The sequence below is a fragment of the Neoarius graeffei genome, chromosome 16, assembly GCF_027579695.1.
Source record: "Neoarius graeffei isolate fNeoGra1 chromosome 16, fNeoGra1.pri, whole genome shotgun sequence".
Classification (NCBI taxonomy): domain Eukaryota; kingdom Metazoa; phylum Chordata; class Actinopteri; order Siluriformes; family Ariidae; genus Neoarius; species Neoarius graeffei.
The window spans coordinates 43,834,667-43,862,444 of record NC_083584.1 but is presented as its reverse complement, the minus strand read 5'-3'; the positions used below and the strand labels follow the sequence as shown (position 1 = coordinate 43,862,444).

Sequence of the window (27,778 nt, the reverse complement as noted above, 5' to 3'; positions counted from 1 at the left end):
ATTTAACGATTTATCTTTGTGCTGTGATGCTTTTGGGAAACTCAGGCCAGTACGGATAGCAAGTGAAGATCAATTTTGTTTAGTTGTGAGTACGGTAGTGAAACACTTTTGACTCGTATAGAAAGCCCTTTGCCTTTGGCAGAGTCATGATGGAGAAGTACAACATTAAATAAAATGTTTTTTCTAAATTTGGGCATGATCTGGATTGGGAAAAAAAAAACTTAAAAATATTGTCAGGTTGTTCTCTAGCTTTGCAATAATCATTAGGCCACAAACTTGTAAACTGCTGGTGAGGTCCTGAGGTCCATTAATGCTGAAACAAAATGTATGCGAAATAAAGCACAGGTTGTGAAATAAAATCTAAACTAAATACAGTAACTGTATGAAGTAACATGGAGAGTTTATGCTCTGTGTAAAATGGTGTCCACAAAGGCTCCATGTTCGGTCCTTTTGCTCTTTTTGATTAATACTTGTTGGTACTACTTGGTGCTGTAATACCCAAAGACTGAGGTTTTTACTTGGATCTCTTCATATCTGGCAGACTGTAAGGAACTAAACAGTGAGGCAAGAGGACATGGGAGGTTTTGGTTCAGAAGGCAGGGTTTTATTTATCCAAAAATGTTAAAGGTCCCATGGCATGAAATTTTCAGTTTCTGAGGTTTTTTAATGTTAAAATGAGTTCCTCTGACCTTCTTAAGTCACCCCAGTGGCTAGAAATTTCATAATGTGTAAACCAAGCTATGCCCAACATTTGAGAATGGCGCGTCAAAACGGCGCGTTGATAAACTCTTCCCTTGCCTACGTCAGCAAGGGAGATGATCCCCACGCCCCCCCTCTGGATTCCCACCCACTGTATGAATTGCCCGCCCAGCTCAAAAGTTGCCACCAAACATGGAAGTTGCACTGTACATGGATGTGACAACACAGAAAGGAGTCTGTTTTTACTGCCGACGGGAGAGCCCCTGAAGATGCAGTGGCTTAATTTTATTTACTCCAATAATACGCCGTCGAGTCTACCTAAGACGGTGTATGTTTGTCGGAAGCATTTTCCTGATGAATGTTTCCACAACTTGGGACAGTACAGGGCAGGTTTTGCACATCAACTGTCACTGAAGCCTGGGTCCGTACCAAGCATCCCTGCCGCATCAGCCACAAACACCGAACAAGTAAGTGTATAACTGTTAAGTCGTTTTGCCATGTTTTAAAATCGGTGCGTTAGCCTTGCAATGGCTACATTAGCTGTGCAGCTAACCGCTTCCTGCAGTTAGCCAGGTACTCTGCGCTACAAAACCAAAAAGCATGCAGCATGCTCTGTTATAATAGCCAATCAAAACAGTTTTTACAAAGACACCCACATTCTTTTTTTTTTAAGTCACTCGTTCATTTTGTTTGTTTGTTCAGTAAAAACCCAAACATTTGTTGAATTTATTTTATTCCCCGCGTCGCACCTTAATGACGTCAGCGCGCGGTATTTTTCCCTTCGCGGTTTGTTCCTTCTCTCTCGCCATAGTAAGACACCCACATCCGCTTGTTCTGACCCACTGGAGGTAGCGTCACAGTGCTGTTAGCCAATCAGAGGTAACACGTTTACATGTCATGAATATTAATGATAAGACCCGCCCCCACCCTCTACCCTTCCCCGCCTCCTGCTTCTCATTAGCAAAACGACGCACTGGGAAAAGCGCTGAAATGGGGCTTTCTCCCAGGAGGCTATATCTACGTGCCGAGGGTTCATTTCGAGAAAGGCTGCGGATATAACATCCGGAAGCCTCCACGAGCCCGTTTAAAGCATCAACAAACCACCATGCCATGGGTCCTTTAAAGTTTACAAAGACCAAAATTAAAAACTAGGCCTATAAAAAAAGATCAACAAAATATAACTTGACTTGAGACGCAAACATCTGACATGATGTTAACTGAACAAGAACTGACCTGACACAATGAAACGGTGAATGTATATAGTGGCTTGGCCAAACCAAATAACACAGAAGGGGTAAACGGAAATAAACACTAACTATAAAAAGACACAAAGCAAAATTAAATAAAGCCAAAATCCCCCTCGGGCACATGGTGAGACGTAGTACAGCCTAATGAGCAAACTCCAAGATTTGGGTCTCCTCAGCCTTCAGCCATGCCTTTTACCCAACCAGGAAGGGCCCGCCCCCAACGCTCAAGGTAACTCAAAGAAAGCTCAAACAAAGAAACACATGATTAGTGATGAACAAACATAGCTTTCACAGGTGAATGTGTGCACTCCATATAAAACAATTTAAGGTTAAAGCAAATAAACTGTAAATCAAACAAACTGTGTCAGTTATTCAAGTATCATCGTATAGATCAGGGGTTCTCAACCTTTTCTACTTTGAGGCCCACCTATTTATACTTGTACCGAGTCGGGGCCCAGTTAAAAAAAAAAGATCCCCAATTATTTTGGCTCATCTATTCTATTAGAATCTAATAATCTACTGTAAAGTGTATGAATGGGATGCAGCATCACTCCCTGTTACAGATGAGAGCCCAGGAATTAAATAAATGCAATAAAAACAACCTGTTTTTAATTGTAGGTACTGTATTTAAAACTGTATGGATGTACCAGAAGCCAACATAAAACCATGCATGGAGGGCATTCTCAGTCAAAAGGGATTAATGATCCAAAAGTGGAGTCTGATACATTAACACAAGAACTTATTGCCATGTTTGTGTACAGCAAACAAGCAAGTTATTAAAACCAAGAAGTCCACTCAAAAGAAGTGGATATAGAAACCGCTTGATGGGATCGAACCTTACACGTTAACAAAAAATGATTTTTTCCTACAAGTTGGAAAATTATCCATCTGTTGAGTTCCCCGACATCTCAAACTACCTGGTGCTGCAGACGTCGTTCTACACAGATGATCAGGACACTACAAGGTAGACGGATCTAAGTGCAGGAAGTGTTTATTAGCAGGCGTGATATTTACAAAAGCGAAACAGAAAGCAGAGTATTTTAAACAGTGTTTTAAACATGGCTAGAAACAAACGTGACAGTGATCATAATACTTCGCAAAGCCTCTGTGAAAACAGCGTCCGTATCTATGCATGCTGATTGTGTGATCAGTATCAGGGGTTTCCCATAATGACTGGGTCCTAAGCATACACACGACGCACTCCATGAGTGTGTGCAGCTGTTTGAGCTGTGCCAGGCATAAGCGCAAAGAGGCCACAGTCAAGTGTTTACCTACGGTGTGACCACAACTTTTAGCTCGCGTGTACATCGCCATCAAAATGTCTCATTCTCATTGATAACGCATCGCAAGCTGTAGTGTGATTGTAGCTTAATGAGGCGGATGTGACGTCGGATGCAACCCAGCAATTGTACCCTACTACGAGTAAAAAATTAACCTCAATTTAGGGGAAAAAAAATTTGCGTCCCACTAGATGGCATTTCATGCCTCGCTAACAGGCCATGGCCCAGTGGTTGAGAAACATTGGTATAGATGACTGTAAATGATAAACTGTGTAGCAAACTAATAAGGTGCAAAGGTAGACTGTGGAATGATCTTATCCTGTGTGGCTGTGGCCATCACACAGGCAACTCCTCATGAATGTGATCATTGCAAGACAAACCTGCTGTATTCTCTCTGGGAAAAGGCACAAAACCTTCTGTAGTATTGAATGATGCTTGGTATGTGGTTGTAACCGTCACTTGGCCATGCTGCTTTCTCACTCTACTGTTTCTGTCCAAGGATGCATGTCGGATGCTTGTTCAGTACATCATCTTGATACTTGTCCACTCCCTCCAACCCCCCTGTCCTTAACTATCTTCACACACCAGGCTGAAGAACTGTAATCATGTCCATTGTTCAGTAATCCTGTCCGATTCATTGCAGGTGTTCACGTTGCCGAAAGTCAGCGCAAAGACCAAATTCAAGCTGACCGCTCATGAGGGCTGCCGTGTACGGAAGGTGGCTTTAGTGAACTTCTGCAGTGCTGCTTCGGAGGACTACTGTGAAAATGGCCTAGTGTGCCTGACCAATCTAGGGGACATTCACGTGTTCAGCGTGCCTGCGTTGAGGCCGCAAGTGCGATATGACTGCATCCGAAAGGAAGACATAAGTGGCATTGCGTCGTGTGTGTTCACGAAGACTGGGCAAGGTGATGAGCTTGAACATCTTGTAATTTCTGAAAGGGTGTGGTGTTTGCTGTAATTGTTGACGGTATCTTATTGTTGCCCAATGACAGGGTTTTATCTGATCTCGCCGTCTGAGTATAAAAGGTTCTCTCTGTCTGCACGGGTTATCACTGAACCTCAGTGTTGGGTGGATGTAGATCGACCTTACCAACCTTCTGAACATGAGTATGTCACCTAACAATGTATACATTGTTTTTGATGATAAATTTTTCAGTTTTGTCAGGCAAAATGCCAACATTTTGTGTTTGGTCATTCCCCATTATGCTATCTTTTCAGTTTGTGTATGCCAGTACTGCCTCAGGCCAATGGCACGTACAAAACCCAATCGCCAGGAGAGAGCAAATTTGCAGAGCACGCTGAAGGTAACTGACAAATCCCTTGGTACATCGTGTGTGTGCTGCTACAGAATAGTGTGAAGTGTTGTGGTGTTTCAGTATGATGTCTGGAGATCAGGGTTGTTTGGTATGTTCAGTGCATTGACTTGACTTGATTTGATTTTCTTTGTCGTCCCTCTCTCTGTTATTAGGCGTGTTTGATGAAATGCAGAGTGCTTTATCCTCTCCTGGCCTGGATTCCCCAAACAGCAGTGCTGATATCACACTGGACACAACTGGAGAGCTCACTGTAGAGGATGTGAAAGATTTCCTAGGGTGAGTCCTTGGCTTACAGACAAGCTGACAGAAACTGCTTATGTGATCACACTTTATAGAATTATGTAAGCACTAAAGCACAGCACAGCTTCCCCCCCCCCACTTTCTCTATATGTTGCTCTTAGGATTGAATAATGTATCAGATCCACGTGTTTTTGCTTGTACAGGAGTGTGGATGAGGCTGAAAATAACCTGAGGAATATGAGTGAGGAGGATGGGCGGCTTCCTGGAATTCTTATCAACTGATAAGTGGCGACAACTGGAGGGGAAGTGAGTTCTACTTAAAACTGAGGGACCCCCCCCCCCCCCCCCCCCCCACACACACACACACTTTTTTTTTTTAAAAGACCTTCCTGGAGAGTACTCCTTCCTGCTTCTGGATGGAGATGAGCATGTATTTGGGTTGTAAGAGGGGGGTGTCGAGCGAGGATATGCCTGACTGTACCCAAAAGTTGTTGAGTGCGTCTGCATGCATGTGCACACTCGTGCATCTACTTTGGGGATGGCAATTCCTTACTGCTGTTGTGCATGAACAAACATTTTCCATTTTGTTTGGCACGCCATTAAACAGAGTGGTGCAGCTTCTTGCCATTTTCACATTTTGATAAATGAAATACACCACAGCTGTCAGGCCACACAGATGGAAACAGATGGTGCTTACAGAACCGACTGGAAACGGAACATTCTTGAATGCCGTAATAGTAGCTAACTTTGACTTTACTTTTACTTGCTCAAAGCCAGACTAGGCTAAGTTCTCATCCCATCAGCATTAGTGTGGCTCCATGTTCCAGACTGCAAGTACTGGCACTCATGAGAGCATGGCAGATGTTCATTCCGTCTCCTTCCTCGCATCCTACAGGCATCTGCTTTCCTCCTTTTAAGTCCCTCAGACGGGTTTATTACTGCACATTTTAAAATTATTGACTTTATTGAACATGAAAACAAAAACCATTCTGAAGTTTCTCTAAATTTAGATGGAGATTTGCAGTGTTCTTGATTTCAACAGACAATAAAAGGGGGGAAAAAAAACCCTGGAGTCCTAGTTTTATTTTACATTTCCTGAAGTTGGATTTTCCACCCTGAAGAAAATGTTTATGGTGAAACCAGCAGTCTGCTTCCTCCCTGTGGACATGTTAGACAGTACAGCTGAAATGTGAAAATGCAATCTAAAGGGCTTCAGTAATTGAGCGGTAGGAGGATCTTAGCTGTTCATCAAATGGGGCGGGCCATAAACAGCAAGGAGTGATGTATGAAAACGTGCACTTTCTTACTGGAACAGACCATAATATATTGGTACTTTTGATTCTGATGACGATGATGTTGCTTTCGATGTGGCCTTCATCTCATTATCTCTAGCCACTTTATCCTGTTCTACAGGGTCGCAGGCAATGTATCTGAGCAAAATTATACAAAATCACATCATCTAATGGGAAATGTTTACTTGAAAGCACAATAAAATTATTCAGAACTTGATTAAAGCAGATGTAGCTAAAAGTGCCTAAATTCCATACAAGTCCGCTGTGTTAAATAACCAAGTAGATGTGATGGACACTACATTGTTTGTTTAATTTGCTATGTTCATTCGTCACTTCAGAACATGAATACAGTAAATGAATGTACTGATTGTCTCCACTAATGAGTCAATAAATTATCTAGAAGCTGCTTTATTTAAAAGGAACAAAACTTTTACCTAAAATGTGCATTTAATTTAAGACGCACTACAACAGACACGTTCTGTGATGAGCACACTTTGAGGAGGGTGTGAGAGAGACGTGCTGTCGGAGCGCCCACTGTTTTCAGCCCCATGTAGTCACGGTGGAAGTAGGAGGGCAGTTTGGATGCTTCAGGTTTGAAGAATGACTTTTCCAAATTGTGGCACTCTGTTCCATCTGAAGTGGCTTTTAATATTGAAGTGGGCCTTAAGACTGATAAGTTATTCCATGAAACTGAGCCGTACATGAGTTGATGGCTGACGAGGCGTGTAGTGCAGAGTTGGCTATAAGCCATGTACGATGAGAGTGAGTGGAGTTTATTCTGTCACTGGATTTTGAGAAACTGAGCATTTTTATTTTTTGCAAACTTGATAAATTAAAAAGTTTAGACAAAACGTCCAACAAAATAATTTCCTCTTAGAATGTAAACAAACTGGCGAAATGACAGTAGCAATTTGTGAAAAATGCTATAATTTTTTGAAAAATAAAAAGATGCATTCTTCCCATCAAATACTTTTATTCCATATTTTGTTGCTTTAAAATTTTTTTTTTTTGGGGGGGGGGTTTGTTTCATGCTCGGTTGGTTCAGCAACACACTCCGCCATTTTGTTTTCCTCTACTCACGGTATATGAACTGATAGCCTAGTAGTAGAGTAGCCAATCAGAGTGCCCGATTGTTCATATCCAGTGAATGTGGGTAATTTATTTTTTTCTCCCCAGTAGTTCAATTTTAATGACTATTCTGTCTTTCCAGGGCTGATGGAGGAGAATTGGTGGAAATTCCCTCGTTATGTGCAATTGGACCTTGAGGAAGAGGAATTACTTCAAGAGGAAGATGCTCCACTCTTCCCTTTTCACTCTTTGCCCTCGCCCTCATTTTCTCCAGTTTCTTACTCTCCGCTAACAGATTTCTGTACGTGTGTGGGTCTGTACACCAGTTCTTTCCAGCTTGAGAGCTACTTGCGTGCATTTAAAAAGGGTAGATCAGAAATATTGCGCAGCATGCAGGAAAGAGGCTGTCGGAATACTTGCACTGACCACATCTTTGGTATTTTTTTCTCCCCCCTTTCCTATTGCACACATTCCTCTTTTCTTGTGTCATGATGCCACTTTGCTTGTCTTTTCACTGTGTTTGCCAGTAAGAGGCATGAAGTGAGTATAAATGTGTCCTGCTTCTCAGCAGCCTTCTCAATGCTATCTATAATACTGTGATGGTTTCTTCCAACAAATCAGGAGGCCATTGAAATGTTCAGCTTATGGACCCTGTGGGTTTGATCAGAATCTTGTGGTGTTCCTTTTTAATGTCTCCTAAAACCACTTGCCATTGTAAGTAATATTGATAATTAACTGTGAACTGTAGTATTTGAAGGAGCATGGTGTCTAATCTTAGAAGCATTAATCATTAATTAGCGAGTATTGAGCGTTGTTTTATTACTCGTAACCATATTAACAAAAATGAAGAAACTAATAATTATGGGTTTCCATGTAACATTTGATAGGATAATTTTATACTGCCTATAAATTTTGTATTTTTTTTTTTTTTAAGATTTAGGAAATTAAGACTTTCTAACATTGTGGGTGATCAGTTGGGCTGGTGGTGTGACACAAAGTGCAGTTTATATGGTTGATGCAGCGATCTCGAGGGAAGCCAAATGAAAGTACACATGTTTGCAGTTTAGGTAAATCAAGGCTTTCAATGTCAGTATGAATGTTTTATATACCCATTTTATAAATGAAGCGTCACGTTTTCAATCCACAGCTTAGTAACGGCTAGAACTTGTTGAATTTCCCCGGTGTAATTCCTGTTTTTATATCTAAGGGAACTCACTAATGTAGTTGTTCAATTAATCTTCTGTCTATTTTTCTTCACTATGTTACACCTGCCACCTGGCCTGTGAATCTGTATTTAATTTTTGTGTAGAAATGTAATTATAGATATGACTATGCTAATGAACAATGTTAATAAAGTATTTACTCGTTTTAATTGCTCTAATGCACCTCACATTCAAATGTAAAATGCAATTCAAAGCACATCATTTACATGTATAGCTTATAAGTGATCAACAACCTTATAGAACATGTTAATCTTTTGACTCAACTCTATTACAAATGCACTTAATAGAGTTAAATTACAGACTTCCACTGGTTATGCTCCATTGTTAAATGTAAATTGCAATCAATCATTGAATTTTTGAAAAACATTCACAATTTAAGTATCACCTGCAGTGGCTCTCAGTTTTTAGGCTCCAGGCCAAAAGTTGGCTCTGTGCTTTTTGCTCACCACCACCCAAGAGGTGATATTTTTCATCTTGCAAACAATGGAATGCTTGGAAAATAACCAATTGAGGGTTTTGTTGTGGAGGGAAATGTTTGTTTTAAAGTAGAATAGTTTAAAAAGCAATTACCTTCAGAAACAGTTAATTGTATTTACATAAAACAAAGTTTAACTATGCCACCTGGACACTACACTTATCAGAGGATCCAATGATGTGGCACGCTGCATGTGATTCTCCTTAGAAAAAAAAAATGCTTGAACTCAAATGAGTTTGAAGAATTCTTCACTACAGTGATTTAAGAAACTGCTCACTTTTACGCCAGATTGTCACATTTGTTTTCCTCCTTGTCTTCATTTTCCTTTTTCCCACCGTCTGCTTCTTCCTCCTCTTCATCTTCCTCCTCTTCATCAAAGTACTTTTCTTCATCACGCCTTAAACTATCCACGTCGTCATCGTAATCAGAGTTCTCATCCACTTCTCTGCAATATATAAAAAAAGTTATGTGAATTGTCTATGGGATTTTTGTATATAAAACAAATTCTAGTTAAGAATTTCCCATAAAGATTTATCTGAAATGGCAATGTAGGCAGTGTTCAGGTGGTGTTATCATATGCTATAACGGAAGCTATGTATATGAACATTTAAAAAAAAAAAAAAATTACAGCTTAGACATCTTGTTTGGCAAATTCTTCCCGTTATTAGATCACATCGTCTCCTGAGTCTTAAACATCTGCCTCGAGACATCGTTGCAGAAATCCAAGTGACTCTTATTGATTGTAACAAACGAGGGACAAAATGATGGAACTGAAATTAACCTGTAGTTAAAGTCTTTATCTTTGCCGTTTAAGAAGCGGTGGCGCATATCTATCATAAAGACCTCTCTCAGCATGTCTTTGTCTTCTGCTGTCGGTTCCTGTTCTTCCTCTTCAGCCTTGTCTACGGAGTAAAGAAACACAAAGTCAGCAGGAAAAAGCAGACTGAAGAAACCATGACAAGCCTGAAGATAAGCTAACAAAGTTCACAGGTTGGCATGGAAACCTGTTGGTGAGGGTTGTTTGGGCAGTATGTGGTCATTTCACACAAGTCCTTTTGCACAATTCTCATTCCACATTGAAATGGTCACAATAATCGAAAACTCTTCTTGATATATCAAGGGGTTTATTAGACCAAAAAAAGTGTGCGTGTTTCCGGTTACGTAGATTTCAAAACTAGGGTCGGTAGGCAGGCATTTTTTTTTTGAATATTTTTTCAAGATGGCTGCCATAACCTATATTTAGACAGGAATAATTTCACAAAATATAATGAATTTCTTTGCAGGTCACCTGAGTTACCACCTTCTGATGAATCTGATGCAGCATGAGACACCTTTTAACATGAATTTTTCTGTAAATATAACAGCTCAATACACCATGAGAGAGAGCAGCCCCGCCCCTCTCTGCTCCCTGAGTGCAGCTCGTCGCCTTGGTAACGGTGCAGGGAAACGACACAATATAACAAGCAAAGAGCGCTTTTTCTCAGCGTTCCCTCTCCTCAAACAACGCTGATTTACACGGAAACGAAAGGAGCTATTCACAAAATTCTTTCACACTGAGTGCTACAAGGCTCCCATGAACACATAAATGTAATTTTTTTGTCCCTAGTGTAAAAAATGTGGACACTAGAGCGAGTTAAAAACAAGTGACTTTTCTGATTTTGCAGTAAAAGCGCTGCCACGTTTATAATGCGAGTCTATGGGAGAGTGCGGCTGTCCTCTCCTCACTTTCAGGCTTCTCATTCAAAAACTGTAAATCCTATCGCTCAGGTAGACACTTGTCTTGATTCACACAATGTGTGACTACAGCTTTTGAGAAAGTTGTGTGTGTAGAGTGAAAATTGTGGCTGAGAAAACGGTTTAAATGAGAAAGTTAGAGCTTTTTTTTTTTCAAGCTGCCTACACTCTAAACTCCTGAGCGCCACTGGTGTGTAACGCCATAGACACCCATTATAAAGCCTGAATTTCTCCAGATGTGTTCATGGTGTTTGATCTGTGACTGATCAAAAAGTACAGAACCTAGCAAAAAAGTTGAATGCCAGATCCACACAGGAGAATTTTGTCTCCGTTTTAAAGTTGAATCATGTCTCTAGGTGAAAGACAAAATAAGCGTTATCTCTGCTTCTGTTCCCGCCGACGGCCCTGACACACTACTGCCTCCGCCAAGCGCGCGCGCACACACCGCATGTCGGGGCCGCGGATGAGTTACTCTCCCCTGATCAACGAAGTCGGCGGGGAATTTGTGGTTATTATCGGTACAAACAGCGCGAATCACAACTTAAATGAGTGCGGTTCAGTTTGACATTATTGTCAGTCCGTTAGATAAACATTTAATTTTATTAAAATCGAAAATTAATATTTAGAGCCTGCGGGCTACAAAAATAAGTCATTAACGTAGCCGGCTGGACTTAATTGTGTAGTCGGCTGTATGGCCGGCAGCCGGCGCTTGTGGAAAGCCCTGATTTTCCCAGTGAGTGACAAAAACTTCCGGTTCACGCGGTTGGGTTATATGTAAAAGTCGCGACTGGGAAAAAAAGGAAAAAAAGTTTAGGGTCAGGCGGTACGGATTAGGGTCGGTCGGGTAACCGGAAACATTTTTTTTTGGCCTTATGATCATTTAGAGATGAGAAGCTGGAATTACTGTCTAATATTTAACTTTTGTTTTCTGCTCCTCTGCATTGTTATGGATCAGTTGTTGACAGGTTATTCCTGAAACATGGACTGAAAATCCTTTGGTGTGTTGAGATACTTGTAGTTAAGTCATAAGAAACCTTGAATTGTGAGTATTTTCATAGATAACTTCACTGTCACTTCTGATCAGATCACAAACTTCACTGACTGTCAATCATTTACATCAGGGCTTTTCAAAGTGTGGGGCACGCCTCCCCCAGGGGGCGCCAGAGTTCTTCGGGGGGGTAACGTGAGGAAAAATAAACCAGAATAAGTTACTATTGCGGACATTTAGCAAACGTCAGCTAGCCTGTGCCAGAGACAAAATGGATTGATTTTTAGTACCTAAAGCTACAGTGAGTGAGGAGACAGAGTCTGGGCCAAGCAAAAAAAAAAAAAAAAGAAGAAAGTATGACCATGATTATTTAAAGTTTGGATTTTCATGGACTGGATCTGAAGATGCTCCACTGCCACAGTGTGCTGTCTGCCAAGAGGTGCTAGCTAACGATGCTATGAGATGTTTAAAATGTGTAAAAAAAAAAAAAATGTTTTTAAAAAGCACAGATGTTTAAAATGTGTACAACAACCTTTTTTTTTTTTTTTAAATACGAATGGAACATTAAGTATAGCAACAACAAAAATTGTAAGGGGGGGGGGGGGGGGGGCTGCTGTTTATTTGCTCTCTGAGGGGGGGGCTGACTCTCCCACACTTTGAAAACCCCTGATTTACACGTTTCCCAAAATAATTCACGGGGGGGATTACATCGCTTGCCCTGCTTGACAACATGTGTTTTGCTGACTAAGAGTGAAATCTAATCCTAAAAAAACTTACTAAAAGTCCATTTGAAATCACAAATAACTTTTGTATGCATTTGACTAATAAAGCCACAAAGTGTTTGACCGAAAAAAAGACGTTTCTATGAGAAAATGAGAATCATGTTCTCCTTAGTAACCAAGAGTTGCAAGACGCAGACAAACCTGGAAGTGGACTGTAGCTGAACGGTGTTATATTGTTTAGAGGGAGGATTGGTGACTAACATATGGGCTACATCAAACACGGCAGTCTCAAGAAGGTGGTGTGGCGAAATACGATGTTCTTAGAACTTGTGCTAAATGACCGTAAACCAATTGGGCCATGACATGCCCCCTAGAGGATCAATCATTATCCCCCAGTTAGTTAGTATAATGCTGGGCTCAACAAACTCACCCTCCTCTTCCTCCTGTTTTGCATATTCCTCCTGAATGCGGTTCTGGAGCTGTTTCTCCTGTACAACACTCAGGAGCAGGTGATGCAGACATATCGGGCCATTCGGCAAAGATTCAAGAAAGTGCTGCCGTCTCTCTTCATCACTCAAGTACTGACCGATGTACTGCTCATACAGAAGAGGCTCTCGAAAACGCATCTGCTCGTCACTGAAGTACTGACCCTCTTTGGAAAGGCAAAAGAAAAAAAAGCAGTTGTTATGCTATGATAAAATCTCAGAGTCGTCCAAATCCCTACACGTTCACCCTTCTGTCCATCACTCTCCATTCATTTAATACTTTACTGCCTTTTAGTAATTAACACAGATTATTTTATTTGTGCTTTACACAAATACAACACTTTGGTCAATATGTCTTTTTTTTTTTTAAATGTGCTTTACAAATAGACTTGACTTGATTTCACTTTGTTCGTTCATTAATTTGAGTAAACGTTGTATCCTGGTCAGGATCACGATGGATGCAGACACTATCCTAGAAACACTGAGCACATGAGAATACACCCTGAATGGGACACCAGTCCATTGCAAAACACACCATCATTTATCTGAACTAAACAAAACAAGGTCTAACCACTAGTACTACCATTTGCTCCAACACACCTGCATTTAGTAAACATGGAATAAAACATGACAGGATGTGCTGTTATAAGGAAAATAATCTTTTCCCTTCTTTCTCTTAAAGTTACGCAGACGAAACGTGCACTCTGTATTCCTGAGTAGCCACAAAGCTTTGTGTCCTGAAGACTCTCGTGTTGGAAAACTTCTGGAAGAATCCTTGTACAAATGTAAAATAAAACTTTAGTACAAATTACACATTTAATCTGGTTATATGAGTGTTTAGTATAAATACGCAGGTCATTATAGAAAATCGTGCACCGATTATCAAGAAATAGTCTGAATTTCTCAACCAATCACCTCGAGCGACTTGGTAAAATGGCGGCCGATCGCTTTGTCACCGTAAGTGAGGAAGAATTACAAATTATGAAAGAAAATGCTGTTTCTAAAAGCACTAAAGATGCTACAAAGTTTGATCTAAAACTATTAAAAGGTAAGATGGAATCGGGATTTATTTTATTGATTTCAAAACAAAAGTATTTTATGTGGCGGCACGGTGGTGTAGTGGTTAGCGCTGTCGCCTCACAGCAAGAAGGTCCTGGGTTCGAGCCCCGGGGCCAGCGAGGGCCTTTCTGTGTGGAGTTTGCATGTTCTCCCTGTGTCTGCGTGGGTTTCCTCCGGGTGCTCCGGTTTCCCCCACAGTCCAAAGACATGCAGGTTAGGTTAACTGGTGACTCTAAATTGACCGTAGGTGTGAATGTGAGTGTGAATGGTTGTCTGTGTCTATGTGTCAGCCCTGTGATGACCTGGCGACTTGTCCAGGGTGTACCCCGCCTTTCGCCCGTAGTCAGCTGGGATAGGCTCCAGCTTGCCTGCGACCCTGTAGAACAGGATAAAGCGGCTAGAGATAATGAGATGAGATGAGTATTTTATGTGACTGGGCGTAGATAAGTGACAAATCTGCACCACGCCTTTATTACATTTAGACGCTGCTTTTGAAGACTGAAATAAAATTTCTTTAAAATACATTTTTTCTATTTTAAATAGTCACCTGTGTATTTATACTAAAACAATTATCCACCTCAGGCTCAGTGAATAATAACCTCGACTTTGTCTCGATTATTACTGACTGATATTCACTTAACCTTCAGCAAATAATTGTTAAATATGCAAGTGTCCATCGTATAGGTCCCTCTGTTAGCTGTTACTTAGAAACTAAAACTAATGTATTAGAATGAGCACAATACTATAAACCTTTGATTTTCATTACAGCTGTAATTACATTAGACAATTAATCAACACAACACTGTCTGACTAATCAGAATCAGGAATTCATCAGTAATGTGGTATTATAACTTGCCTGACAGACCCACTACACGATCTACGGATCAGCGCATCACCAACATTTACAATATTGAGGAGTCACTGATAGTGATGCATAAACTAGAGCACAATGGTTGAATTTTTAAAAGGATAACGTGAGCAAGTTCAAAGTCACCGTACATACCCTCCTCAAGCACACGGAGAGCTGCGTAGCGTCGTTTGCGCGCCCTCTTGGCCCGTTTCTGAACTTCTGTATAGTAACGCTGTGTTTTATGGTCATTGCTCACATGTGAGAAAGCCACCAAATGCTCTGGTTTCAAATGAGTGTGATAGCGCTCAAGAAAGTCTACCGGGTTGGTATTATACTGTTCCATCAACAACTGCTTTTTCTCCTTCACAGTAAGGGCAGGCTCTTCCAGCTGCTGGTGCTTTACTGGACACCCACTGACCACTATAGCTGATATCATGGCATCCAGTGGGCTGGAATCTTCACCCTGAATCGAGAGAGAGAAACAGAAACCTTCATTTTGCTCAGTGGTTTCTTTGCGCTATTAAAAAAAATATTTCACTTTATAAATATAAAATGTGGGTTTTAAAAAGGTTCTCACATTGGCGATGAAATTGCTTTGAGAGCTTCCACATGAGTTTGAGGGCTCACAGGCATTCTGGTGAATCTTGTAGAGTTCAGGACCTGCAGGTTTGGTGCATGGATCGATTTCACCCCACATTTCTGCTGCTGAATGCCAACTGTTTTTGCAGAAAACACATTGAATCTGTGTGTTAAGCTAGTATTAGCCATGTTGTGAAATTTCCGTCTAGGCAGTATGAAAAGTAACTATTTCACTAAGATATTGTTAGCTAACCAAATCACGTTGTTGCTGACATAGTAATGACAGTTTTGCTGTAGTGAAACTCCTGGATACGTTATAGTAATGTTACGCAAGGTTGCAAATCGTGCATCAGTCACTGTGGAAACATACATTTAGTAGTAGTTTGTCCATACTTAAACATTTTAAAATTTCTTTTCTAACACTGAATCACTAAAATTTGCATTTAAATATTTTAAAAAAAAAAAAAAAAGTTCATGCATCTCAGGAGACAATCTCTTTTTTACAAGGTTTTTTGTTCATAGTGGTTGCATTTTGTTCTTACATGAGTATCTCATATCATCTCTAGCCACTTTATCCTGTTCTACAGGGTCGCAGGCAAGCTGGAGCCTATCCCAGCTGACTACGGGCGAAAGGCGGGGTACACCCTGGACAAGTCGCCAGGTCATCACAGGGCTGACACTCTTACATGAGTAACAGACCTGAAAATAATATTGATGCATTTTAAGTATAGAATTAACACCACAAACCAGCATTAATTAACCAACATCCATGCTAATTAAAATTAGTTTTAAAATTAATAATTTACTTATATATTATATAACTTGAGTAACAGGGCTGTACATTCAGAGTGACCTTGTCCATCAAAATAACATCAGTGAAAAAGTAAAACAAACAAGAAAATTTAAATTTTCTTCTTCTTCCAATAATCTTCAGAAAATTCAGATGATGCAACTTCCTGTTGGCCATGTGACTATATGCACGGTTCGAAATTCGCGGTGGTCCGGTTGCCCGAGGTGACTTAATTTGTCATTTGGCGGGTAATTCCTGTCACTCGCCAGCCTGGCTGGGTAGTTGAAAATAATAAATATATATGAAGCGAAGATTCAGACTAGGGCTGTGCGATATATCGAATATACTCGATATATCTCCGAAAATTCTGTGTGAGATACATAAAATTATTATATCATAACTATTGAGTATTTTATGGTCATCTGCCGACTTGAGTTTGTTTCGTGTTTGTTGCGTTTGTTTAAAACATTTTCCGGTGGTTTTCTCCCTGTCCCTCAGGCAGTAACGTGAGAGGCTGCCTAAGGGTGAAAAAAGAAAAACAAAACAATAACGTCACACACTCGCCAACCAATCCCGGGCGACATCTAGGTGCTGAAAGGAACTTGCAGGAAGATTTTCTAGTTTCAGTTTACAGCGCTGACTCAGTTCGTGCAATCGCTGGTGCTGCATAGGCTACCGTGTAAGCTCTGTCAATTTCAGCGACAAATTAAAAATGGAAGCAGGCGAATTGGTTCCTAAAAGAACTAGTAAGGGGTCAGTCATCTGGCATTTGTTTGGAAATTACGAGGAGGACGTGGAACAGCAAATGCCAATTTGTAAAGTGTGCAAAAAAAAAAAAAAAAAAAAACTCATCACGAAAGGCAGCAGCACTACAAATATGTTCCATCACCTGAAAACTCACCCGGTACAGTATGAAGAGTCTCTTAAACTCCGAACTACTTGCCCACGAGCTAAACCCCCCACAAGCTAAACAAATGACCATAGCGGCCTCCTTCTCCAAAGCCACTCCATATGAGAAAACGAGTCAGAGATGGAGAGCTATAACGGATGCAATCACTAACGTCATTGCCGAAGACATGATCCCGATTCGTATAGTGGAAAAACCAGGCTTCCAAAAATTACTAAACACACTCAATCCCAAATATGAGTTGCCTGGTCGCAGACATTTTACAGAGAAGGCAATACCGGAATTCTACACATCTGAGAGGCAGAGCCAGAAAACATTCAGTTCAAAAGTGTGCAAAGAGAAAAATTATATGTTTTGCAGATCTCTCTCTTCTCTCCCTCAATCTCTCTCTCTCTATTGTGAATGTTCCAGTGGTTCTCAGTAGTCAGGTTAATAGCTTGGAGATCTATTTTTTAAAATAATTTAATGAATGAGCACTTTTCTTATTTAGGCTAAATGTCTCTCAGTGTTGAGCTTGCACTTTATTGGTTTGAGCTCTGAGCAGCTCTGTATTGTGTTGCCCCTTTGTTGCAATTTTCAAGATTGTTTTTTCAGTTTGTGCCACATCTTTGTTGAATAAAAATAGTCTTATTTCTATTAAATTGTGATTAATCACCAACATGAAAATTTAAAATGTGTTGTTGAAAACCACCTGTAAAGTCAACCAAGAATGTTATTTAATCTGCAGGGATTGTAGTGAAAACAGTAAAGAGTAAAAGTTAGATTTCATGGGGTCCTTTATATATCGTGAAATGGAGAAAATATATCGGGATATTCATTTTTCCCCCATATCGCACAGCCCTAATTCAGACACACCGTCAACTACAGCTGCCACATATTAAGCGCGTGCCATGCGTGTTAATCGATGTGTTTATCGGCAGGACGGAAAATACCAAAGAACTCCGAATCACATCGTGTACGAGTCAGGCTGTCGGTTTTTTCACTACTGCGCATGCATATAACACATCTTGCTGAATATCACGTTATCAAATTCAATAGACGTGGCCACATTATTGCCCGTTTAAACACGTGTTTTTGTTGTTTACATCTACATCTGCCAAAGCAACATTGCGATGTGGAATTTTCTGAAAGGTGTACAGAAACCGCCAGAGACGGGGACAAAGCGACCTTGGTCTGAAGAGGAGAAAAAGGCTGCCGATAAAGCGCACGAGAAGGAGAAACGACGAAGGACTTATAAGCAAACGTGGGAGCAGGGTAGGCCTTGGCTGCGATACGATTTTTATGGAATAATTAATTTTTTTCAAGTTGATTCCTAGTCAATATGAAGCTCCTAATGCTTTCTCTCTCATAAATGGTTAAATACAGAAAGCATGTTGGACATATTTTGAGTGCTATAGTCATGGTATATTTGTTTTCAATACTCATACACCAAGTTGCCAAGTTTTCCAATATATTATTATTTGTTGATATTATATTATGGTGCTCTGTGTTGTTCTCATTTCTGTATTTAACAACAGTATCAAAATACTCGGGTCTTGAAATAAATGCACATGAACAATGGTAACTACTCTCTTTTGTGTTATTTTTGACAGAAGTAAAAAAATTCATACATGAACAAATTTTGGCTAGTTGATTTTCTGTTTGGCTAGTTACTTTGGAAGGTAACTAGTCCGTCTGGCTGGCGAAAAAAAAAATATATGAATTTCTAGGCCTGGTATGTCATGAGGGTGAATGTGTTCAGGTAGCAGGGTTGAGTGAATGTTGTGGGACATTCAAATGTACATTTTTCCAAACCTATAATGGATGACTGCATGGAAAACTGGTTTCAGGCATTATATTTCAAGGTGAACGGTAAATGGTTTGTCTGTTCCACTGGTATGGGCTAGAACGGGCTCATAAAAAAAACCAAACAAACAAACAAAAAAACACCACGGTCTTCCAAGTATGCATATATGGCCAAAGCATTATATGGCTTTGCACTTTTTTTTTTTTTTGCATGACTGAGGGGATTTGTGATCATTCAGCTACAAGAACACAAGCGACTGTGTTTTGATGTCGAACAAGAACATGCAGTCAGTATTCCTGTTCATCCCAACGGAGTTCAGTGGGGTTGAGATCAGGGATCTGTCCAGGACACTCGAGTTTTTCCACTCCAGCCTTCTCAAACCACGTCATCATCATGGAGCGCTTTGTGCACAGGAGCATTGTCATGCTGGAACTGGTCTGAGTTCCAGCGAAGTGAAATTGTAATTCTACAGCATACATAGACATCATATACAATTGTGTACTTCAAAAATGTGTGGGCAACAGTTTGGAGGAAGAAAAAAACAAAAAACACACATAGCAGTGTTGATAGGTTTTGATCTGTCTGTACTGAAGGAAGTTGAAGTGAAAGTATGATCTAGGAATGTAAGCTTAGAATCTCAGATCGAGGTCAAGTTATCTATGTATGACAGGGTAATGCAAATGGGTGATGAAAGAAGAGAGACATTATGTACCATTACATCACCCATCACGATCACAATCTTATGAAAAGAAGAAAAAGACATTACTGGTCAAAGCATTAAGCAGACAGCAGAAAGTGCGAGTGAAGAGAAATCTTAAGGATTTAACGAACCAAAACGAGTAGTAATCAGAACAGCCTGCTAGGGTTGCCACCCGTCCTGTAAAATACGGAATCGTCCTTTATTTGGCAATTAAATCTTGTGTCCCGTATTGAACCGATACGGGACGCGATTTGTTCCGTATTTTCATAAATGTCCAATACACATGTCTGTCTCACACAACACTAAATCTAACAATAATGAACAAAATAAAACAGGAAATACTCCGTTGCGGGATCTACCCAGGACACAAACCCCTCCACTCTGTGTCACACTCTGTGCGCCTGTGCCTGGCTGCCTGCGTCAGGCGCTGTCACGGTTGCCTAGAGACAGAGAACACACACCGGCACTGCTCAAAAAACCCGGGCCTTTTAAAAATGTCTGCTGCACCCGGGACTCCACCACGTCCTCAAAAGCGCAAACGCTTACAGAAATACAGATGTGAGTGGGAGGAGGCACATCCTTGGCTGGACAGCGTGAGTGGAGACGACTACAGAGCAAACTGTAAAGTCTGTCGGCGAGTGTTTTCAGTGGCGTACGGTGGGCTGTCTGACATTAGACAGCATTTGTCAGGAGAGCAACACTGCAGATATGTAAGAACACAGAAGACACAAGCGTCAGTGTCACAGTTCTTTATACCCCAATCATCTCCTGAGAGTGATACGGTATGGGACATTATGTTATGATTGTCATTTGTTTGATTAATTGAATTAATGATCATTCATCTGTCCGACTGGACGTATTAAAAAGGATGACAGAGTTGATCCACAAATCAAGCTCTCACTAAATCTCAGCACCTCACTCACTCACACACAGGACCCCTGTCTTCCACACTCACCCCGCCCCCTCGCTTTCTCATCCAACCACGTACTTGCCCGTACTATACACATTCACTGACAATCAGAAAACACACAACATTATTATTATTATTATTATTACACATTATTATTATTAGCACACAGCATTCACATTATAATAGTAACAAATACATACATACATACATCTCATCATCTCTAGTCGCTTTATCCTTCTACAGGGTCGCAGGCAAGCTGGAGCCTATCCCAGCTGACTACGGGTGAAAGGCGGGGTACACCCTGGACAAGTCACCAGGTCATCACAGGGCTGACAGACACAGACAACCATTCACACTCACACCTACGGTCAATTTAGAGTCACCAGTTAACCTAATCTGCATGTCTTTGGACTGTGGGGGAAACCGGAGCACCCGGAGGAAACCCACGTGGACACGGGGAGAACATGCAAACTCCACACAGAAAGGCCCTCGCCGGCCCCGGGGCTCGAACCCAGGACCTTCTTGCTGTGAGGCGACAGCGCTAACCACTACACCACCATGCCGCCTACATACATACATTTCCTAGATTAAAAATTTTATTTTATTAGTGTGGTTTACTTTAACTGTTCGGATGACATGACTTCATTTCAAGTCATAAGACAGACAGCAGACAAATACTGTTCAATTTAATTAAGAAATTGTCATCCCACCCCTCTCCTCTAGGTTACCGCAGCTGAGGTGACAGGTGTACCACACCGTCAGGCACAACCTCAGCTACAGTAGTGCTGACTGTGCACATAACCTGAATCAAAAGATTCTACCAGATTCAAAGATTGTTAAAAAAATGACTATAGGGAGAACAAAGGCAGAGGCAGTGGTTAAAGATATTAAATGATATTAAGTTCTCAATATATTTAGATTATATTTTAAAAGTTCATTGTTGCCCACTTGTACATTATACATTTTTACAGCATTGGCAATAAAGCATTTCAAGCTTTAAGTATGAGTAATTGCTTTCTTGATCACCCCTTTACTAAAAACACCTATAAAATAAAACATACCACTGCTGCGGGCACCCCACCCCATGGGAGTCGTGCCCGTGGTGGTCATGGCCCCAAGGAGCCGTGGTGGGCGTCCCTTATTTTCATTTCTGAATGGTCGCAACCACAGGCAATTGCTCTAAGACAACGAGGGAGGCTCAGCCTCCTCTAAAAATGACGAACATCGTGTAGGATGAATTGCGCTAGGCTTATGTTATAGCCGACCTTATAACATTGCTATTTCAGATCCAGAATCATAGAAATATATGTGCTCAACCCACTACAGTGCGAAATCATTCCCTTATAACTTTGTGTGCATGAGTTTTTCCCCCTCATGACAGGGCGATGCAGCCCAGCCTCAGTGGACTTCAATGGCATTTGGGAGCTCTGCGCTTTTCAATCTCAAAATGCAAGACGGTTATTGGACAAATACTGCGAAAATGCCCGCCCATGGACTCCAAGCCTCACACGGGAGGGACATGGCAGTTTCGGCGAGGAGACTGGTGATTGGTGAAAGCGGCCAGATATTTTCTTTGATTGACAGCTCGTTTCAACTATAGACAGGCAGCGGTGAATTTCAGTTCAGTCTCATGCGGATTCGCAAGTGCTGTGGTGTATTGTAAGAGATCAGCTTACATATCGATTTCATTCATTACATACGGTTTCTACCAGCTTTTTTAGTTTGTATATATTTTCATTGTAAATAAAGTGTAAATATAGTGTTGTCAAGTTTGCTATCTTAGTTCCAGAAATTTCGTTTATTTGAGTGACTGAACTTGAACTTGAGGGGGCTAGTCAGCTAGCAAGAAAGCTGCACACGGATGCCAAGCATTGCTGCTTTAATTTTGGTGAAGCCATTTGCCAGTCTTCCTTTCGAGGAAAAAATTAAAATTAAAGAGCAGGGTAGACCAACGCCTCAAATTGACTTGGTGAAAAAGGTAGGGAATAATACTCGTTCCTTTCAGCTCTCCTGGTACGAGAAAGTGAATTGGCTAACAGCAAGTGACCCACATCAACAACAGTAAATAGGCTACTTTAGGGGACATCCTAAAACGCTTAACGTGAAAACGCTTAACGTAGCTTAATGTTCCAAAACAACGATCAATCATCACCGAACTTCTCATGAACATCTCGTCATACACACTACGACCACACTAAATATCAAAACAGAAATCCAAATATTATGGACATAGTCTGCGTTAAGCTTTTTCTTTTACAGATGTCCCTACTTTAGTAATATGTCATGGATGGACCAAAAATATAGAATCTATTTAAAATGTTTATGCTGAATATATTATATTGGAATATATATTTTTCTGGATATGAATTAAACACAGCTACAATTTGGAAAACATTTTTAAACAAAAACACAGCCGAGAACATTTCACACTACAGACCTGGATTAAAAGTGAAGGGTTATCAAAATTGTCAATAAAACATTTCTCAGTCAAAATAAGTAAAATATAGGGAAAGTGTCATTGAATGAAATGTGTGGCACCCAGCTCTACTGCTGAGGTTCCTGACAAAGAGCTGCTTTCAATAATGATCAATTTTTAAACAACATGCCACAATTTTAAAATATAAAATGTTAAAATATAACCCCCCCAACACCACCATCATGTATATTGGACAGTAGGCTAATGGGCCAAAAGAACCTGTTATTTCACAGTTTGTGACCCTGCCAACAATCAGCCAGATCAGAGGCAAGAGTATGGGCAAAATTGATGTTTTTTCTTTTAAAATCTGGAAATATCGTAACCGACCAGCCTCCCCTGTTTGAAAGACTACCAGCCGCCACTGGTGGCAACCCTACAGCCTGCTCCAGTTCAAGCATGCCAAACACACATTTCTATCAAGTGGGATGATCAGGTGTTACAAAACATTTGGGCATACCGTGTAGATTTTACTTGTATTAAGTTCTTTATCTGTAACATGCACACCTGTAAATGGAGTATCAGTGACACACAAATGGCAGCCCTCAGGTTATGTAGCACTCATTTCCCTAAAACCTACAAACTAAAACCAATGCAGCGAACTCACACATTAAAGCTAAAGATAGACCTTTAGGTTCAAACAGGAAATGGCGCTTACCTTCAGTGAGGGAGAAACAGGAAGTTTATCTGGATGTACACCACAGACTCAGCGCGCGAGCTCAACAAAGCTTATTGTTTCTGGAGAACATCAAACCGAACCTCTGTTCTGATTCTTAATGCAATGAAACACCGCATTCGCTGGTACAACAATAAAAACAACCCCCTCACTGACTAGCAATGAGAAGCTATTCTGGCTCGATCCCCAATGCCTTATCGTTCCATATGTAAGTGCACTACATTGAGAACAACCCAACAGCTTCCGCTTTTACATAGTATATTCCTCTGTGCGCCAGGTTTTATCTTCCCCTGGAAACCTTGCTATGTCGAACCGTTCCTGTTCAGCGTCTAGTTTCCAGCAGATGGCATCGAAACCCCAGGATTAAAACAAAACAACTTTTTGAAACGAGATTAGTTTTGTAGATGACTATTCAAACTCGTCCTTTAATTTACAGTCATTGTATTATATTAATAGCATATACACAGAGCAGCACTGCCTTGCTCAAGAGAGCTTCAGACATTCCTGCTGGTCCAGGGAATCAAACCAACAACCTTTTAGTCCCAAAGCAGCTTCTCTAACCATTACACCACGGTTTCCTCAATGGTAGTAGATATTATAATGGATGTTAAAGTAAAAATTCATGTACTGATGTTCATGCATCCATCTCCAGTAGCATTTTTATACATTATCTATACCACTGATCTGTCAGGGTTGCTGGGGAAGATGGAGTCAATCCCAGCTGACATTGGGCAAGAGATAGGGTACACCCTGGGCAGGTCACTAAGTTTACATTAGACCGTATCTGTCTCGTTTTCTTCGCGGATGCACTGTCCGTTTACATTAAACCGCCTGGAAACGCTGGGAAACGGGAATCCGCCAGCGTCCACGTATTCAATCCATATCGGTGCTGTGTAAACATTGAGAATACGCGGATACGCTGTGCTGAGCTCTAGCTGGCGTCGTCATTGGACAACATCACTGTGACATCCACCTTCCTGATTCGCTGGCGTTGGTCATGTGACGCGACTGCTGAAAAACGGCGCGGACTTCCGCCTTGTATCACCTTTCATTAAAGAGTATAAAAGTATGAAAATACTGCAAATACTGATGCAAATACTGCCCGTTGTGTAGTTATGATTGTCTTTAGGCTTGCCATCCTTCCACTTGCAAGTGGTAAGTGATATGCGCTGGGATCACACACACAGCGGCTCAGTCCCGAATCACAGCTTGTGCACTACACTCGCGCACTCTGTGAGCTGCGCAGGGCCGGAGTGAACACCCTCCAGAGGGCACTCGCTGTTCAGGGCGGAGTGATTTGGAGCGCAGGATGCCTGCGGAGCCGAGCGTATCCATGTATTGGTGTTGCTGTGTGCACGCAAATCGTGTATTGGCGTTGCTGTGTGCACACTAATCGTTTTAAAAACGTTAATCTGATGATTCGCTGATACGGTCTAATGTAAACATGGGCTAATTTATCGCAGGACAAACAACCATTCATACCTATGGGCAAGTAGAGTAGCCAGTTGACCTAATCTGCATGTCTTTGGACTGTGGAAGGAAACTAGAGCACCCAGAGGAAACCTACACAGTCAGGAGGAGAACATGCAAACTCCAGACAGAAAGGCCCAAATGGGCCATGAGGTTCAAACCCAGAACCTTCTTACTGTGAGGTGACAATGCTAACCACTGCACCACCCTATATTTTATACATTAAATAATAATAATTATTATTAGTTCACTGTAATCTTATATTATTTCTCTCTTAGCTCGCAATAATCTTTAGAGTCATAATAATCATTAGGTTTTCAATTTTCCTCTGTTCAGCACTTAGTTCAATGAAAGTTGGTTTAAAGGTGCCATATGAATAAATTTCACTTGACTTGACTCTCCCAGGAACACCAGTCATGAGGTGGGACCCTGGATGGGATGCCAGTCCACCACAGTACAATATATTGATGTTTTTAATCTGTTGACCAAAAATAACATACTGAAAGATGCTTTTAAACTGACGACGGATGTATACTGGATGAGTAAACATCTCCATTAAGCTATGCTTTGTACTTTTTCTTTTATTCTAGAAGTTTTTGTTTCTATCTGACCTTTACTTTCCTAAGAATGTTCAAGTCTTGTGGAAAGAGGATTTCAAAGTAAATCGTAAATAGTGGTAGTCATGTTTGCTTTTGAATAATGTCTCCTAAAGGTTATGGGAAATATGATTGTTGTAGTTTCAAAAAGTCAGAAATAAGACACAGTGGTTTTTTTTTTAATAAAAACGTTTATCTTTAGATGACAGAGAGTACTGCTCAGATCATTGCACAATAAAAAGTTATAATACAGTGTAGAAATTGTATATCCATTTAAATACCTCCCTTGCATTACATCTGAGCCATATCAAAGAACTCAAGACAAAATTATTGCAAACAATTTGCTTTAAGAAACAAAGAAGAAAAGCGTCAACTTTCTTCCACAAAAGAATGGAGAGAATGCTTAGATTAATTATTTAAGGATACTAGGTTGCTTGATTGTGAAAGCTGTAGTTTCCATATCCCCAAGTGATTCAAATAATTTAAGCATGTACAAACCAAATCCTTTTACTCATTTCTATCTTTTCATTCATTCTTTTTAAAAAATCTCAATGCTTGCTTTTTTTCTTACATTTTTTTTTTCAAAAGTCATGGTGCTGGTTTAAAAAATAAAATAAAATAAAAGACTATTTTCAGAGCCATGTAAATTGACTGAACATTAACTGTCCAGTATTTAAATATACCATTAAATGCCATTAAAATATTCTACCAGCCATGATTTTTGCTTACACCTAAGTTGCTTGAGCTATGATCACAAAGATACAGATAAAATATTGCATTAGACAATGAATAAGTTGATCTACAAAGAGGAAAACCCAGACGGCCCATTGCAGTCCAGTGCAGGTAGATATTCTACAAATTTTAAAGCTCAAATATCAAAAACCTCAAAAACATTCATGTATTTTTCCAATAACATGCAATAGTTTCACTTTCTGAATCAAGGATCAGGATTCAAAAATTGAGAAAACTGAAAAATGATCAGTGGTCAAAAGCATCGTTAAGAATTCGTTATTTGTTTTCAGATGTTCATGAAATTGGATATAGGTAAGAGTCAGAATGAGCAGAATTGAATGTTTCATAATTAAACAGAATAAGATAAACGAGTACCTCAAATACGTAGGCTGTATGGGTGTTTCTGTCACAATGGCACTTTCCAGTCCCTTAAACCTGTGCATAAATTCATCAGCCAGTAAAGAGATTTTTTTTTTGAATAAATCAAAATGCTATTGCATCTTTTATTAGAATGCCCTCATTGGGATCATGTCAGAGTTTGTAAATCATTACAATTTTGTCTTAAACAACCTCATATAGGTGTAATTTCATGGTATGTTAAAATTGAGGGGTTTTAAATAAACAAAAACGTGTATTTGCATTACAGTTTTACAAACAGTGCAGATGGTGTATTTGTATAATAATACATATGGAATATGCCGTTGTTACTGACATACCAACCACCAACTGCATTTATTGTCTTTGAATAATGCCAATATGGGAGCAGTTCAGGTTTCATAGATATATCAAAATACTCCCATACAGGAAACTGTTTCTGTAACAGCTCTATTAATCTGGGATCAATACCACAACACCTGCTCAAGAAATATTACATTTCATTCATTGCAGCTATGGTTGCAAATCCATTATTCTGTATACTGATATTTCAATTATAGATTTTTTTTTAATTATAGATTATTTTATTATTATTTAAAGCTAACTTCTTCAGGTAAAACATTTGTTTGTATAGTATTTTAAGATACTTTTTGTATCTTGCAAAAAAAATGTAGTTTTTTTTATCACCTCCTGTATATCAACCATTAATTATTTCTAATCAGTTGGTATTCGAAGAATACAACTTATGAGTAACTAAGAAAATAGTTGTTTAGCGATGGCACCAATCCAATATCCATCAATATTCAGCTGATTCCATAAAATAATAATGAATCAGAGATCAGATTCTGTAGCGAGGATTGGAATTAGATTTGGGGGGGGGGGGATTGGAACTGGAAATGTTTAGAAAAAAAGAAAGAAAGCACAACTTATTCATCACACACTTGTGAAATTCCTCTCTGGATTTAACCCATCTGAAGCAGTGAACACACACATACCCAGAGCAGTGGGCAGCCATGCTAACAGCGCCCGGGGAGCAGTTGGGAGTTAGGTGCCTCGCTCAAGGGCACCTCAGCCCAAGGCCGTCCCATATTAACCTAACTGCA

General features: G+C 40.3%; 2 protein-coding genes across 4 annotated transcripts in view; one reads left to right on the top strand and one right to left on the bottom strand.

Annotated features, from left to right (window-relative positions):
• Nucleotides 1–8,513, top strand: part of llgl1 (LLGL scribble cell polarity complex component 1) — a 50,969-nt gene extending 42,456 nt beyond the window's left edge. The window contains exons 18-23 of the mRNA XM_060943018.1: nucleotides 3,870–4,134; nucleotides 4,222–4,336; nucleotides 4,448–4,533; nucleotides 4,698–4,821; nucleotides 4,989–5,091; nucleotides 7,288–8,513. Of these exons, the coding sequence (XP_060799001.1) occupies nucleotides 3,870–4,134; nucleotides 4,222–4,336; nucleotides 4,448–4,533; nucleotides 4,698–4,821; nucleotides 4,989–5,067 (669 nt within the window). The 3' untranslated portion in view covers nucleotides 5,068–5,091; nucleotides 7,288–8,513. The remainder of the gene's footprint in view (nucleotides 1–3,869; nucleotides 4,135–4,221; nucleotides 4,337–4,447; nucleotides 4,534–4,697; nucleotides 4,822–4,988; nucleotides 5,092–7,287) is intronic.
• Nucleotides 1,671–23,761, bottom strand: ccdc97 (coiled-coil domain containing 97). 3 transcript variants are annotated; one of them, XM_060943020.1, is made up of 7 exons: nucleotides 23,485–23,761; nucleotides 15,259–15,397; nucleotides 14,835–15,144; nucleotides 12,718–12,939; nucleotides 9,625–9,745; nucleotides 9,121–9,288; nucleotides 1,671–4,793 (listed from the first exon to the last, which is right to left on the bottom strand). In XM_060943020.1, the coding sequence occupies exons 2-6, from the start codon at nucleotides 15,376–15,378 to the stop codon at nucleotides 9,123–9,125; spliced, it is 939 nt and encodes a 312-aa protein (XP_060799003.1). In that variant the 5' UTR covers nucleotides 15,379–15,397; nucleotides 23,485–23,761; the 3' UTR covers nucleotides 1,671–4,793; nucleotides 9,121–9,122. The 3 variants fall into 3 exon arrangements, with proteins under 3 accessions (XP_060799003.1, XP_060799004.1, XP_060799002.1); XM_060943021.1 differs by lacking the exon at nucleotides 1,671–4,793 and adding an exon at nucleotides 15,803–15,959 and having other exon boundaries at nucleotides 8,201–9,288; XM_060943019.1 differs by lacking the exon at nucleotides 1,671–4,793 and having other exon boundaries at nucleotides 8,201–9,288.
• Between the last annotated feature and the right edge of the window lie 4,017 nt (nucleotides 23,762–27,778).

Excerpts from the sequence above, each read along its gene's own strand:
- ccdc97 (XM_060943020.1), bottom strand. The coding sequence starts at position 15,378 with ATGTGGGGTGAAATCGATCCATGCACCAAACCTGCAGGTCCTGAACTC. Across the intron at positions 12,940-14,834 it reads TCTCCGTGTGCTTGAGGAGG|AGGGTCAGTACTTCAGTGAC; the intron begins GTATGTACGGTG and ends GCCTTTCCAAAG. Across the intron at positions 9,746-12,717 it reads AAAACAGGAGGAAGAGGAGG|ACAAGGCTGAAGAGGAAGAA; the intron begins GTGAGTTTGTTG and ends TTTACTCCGTAG.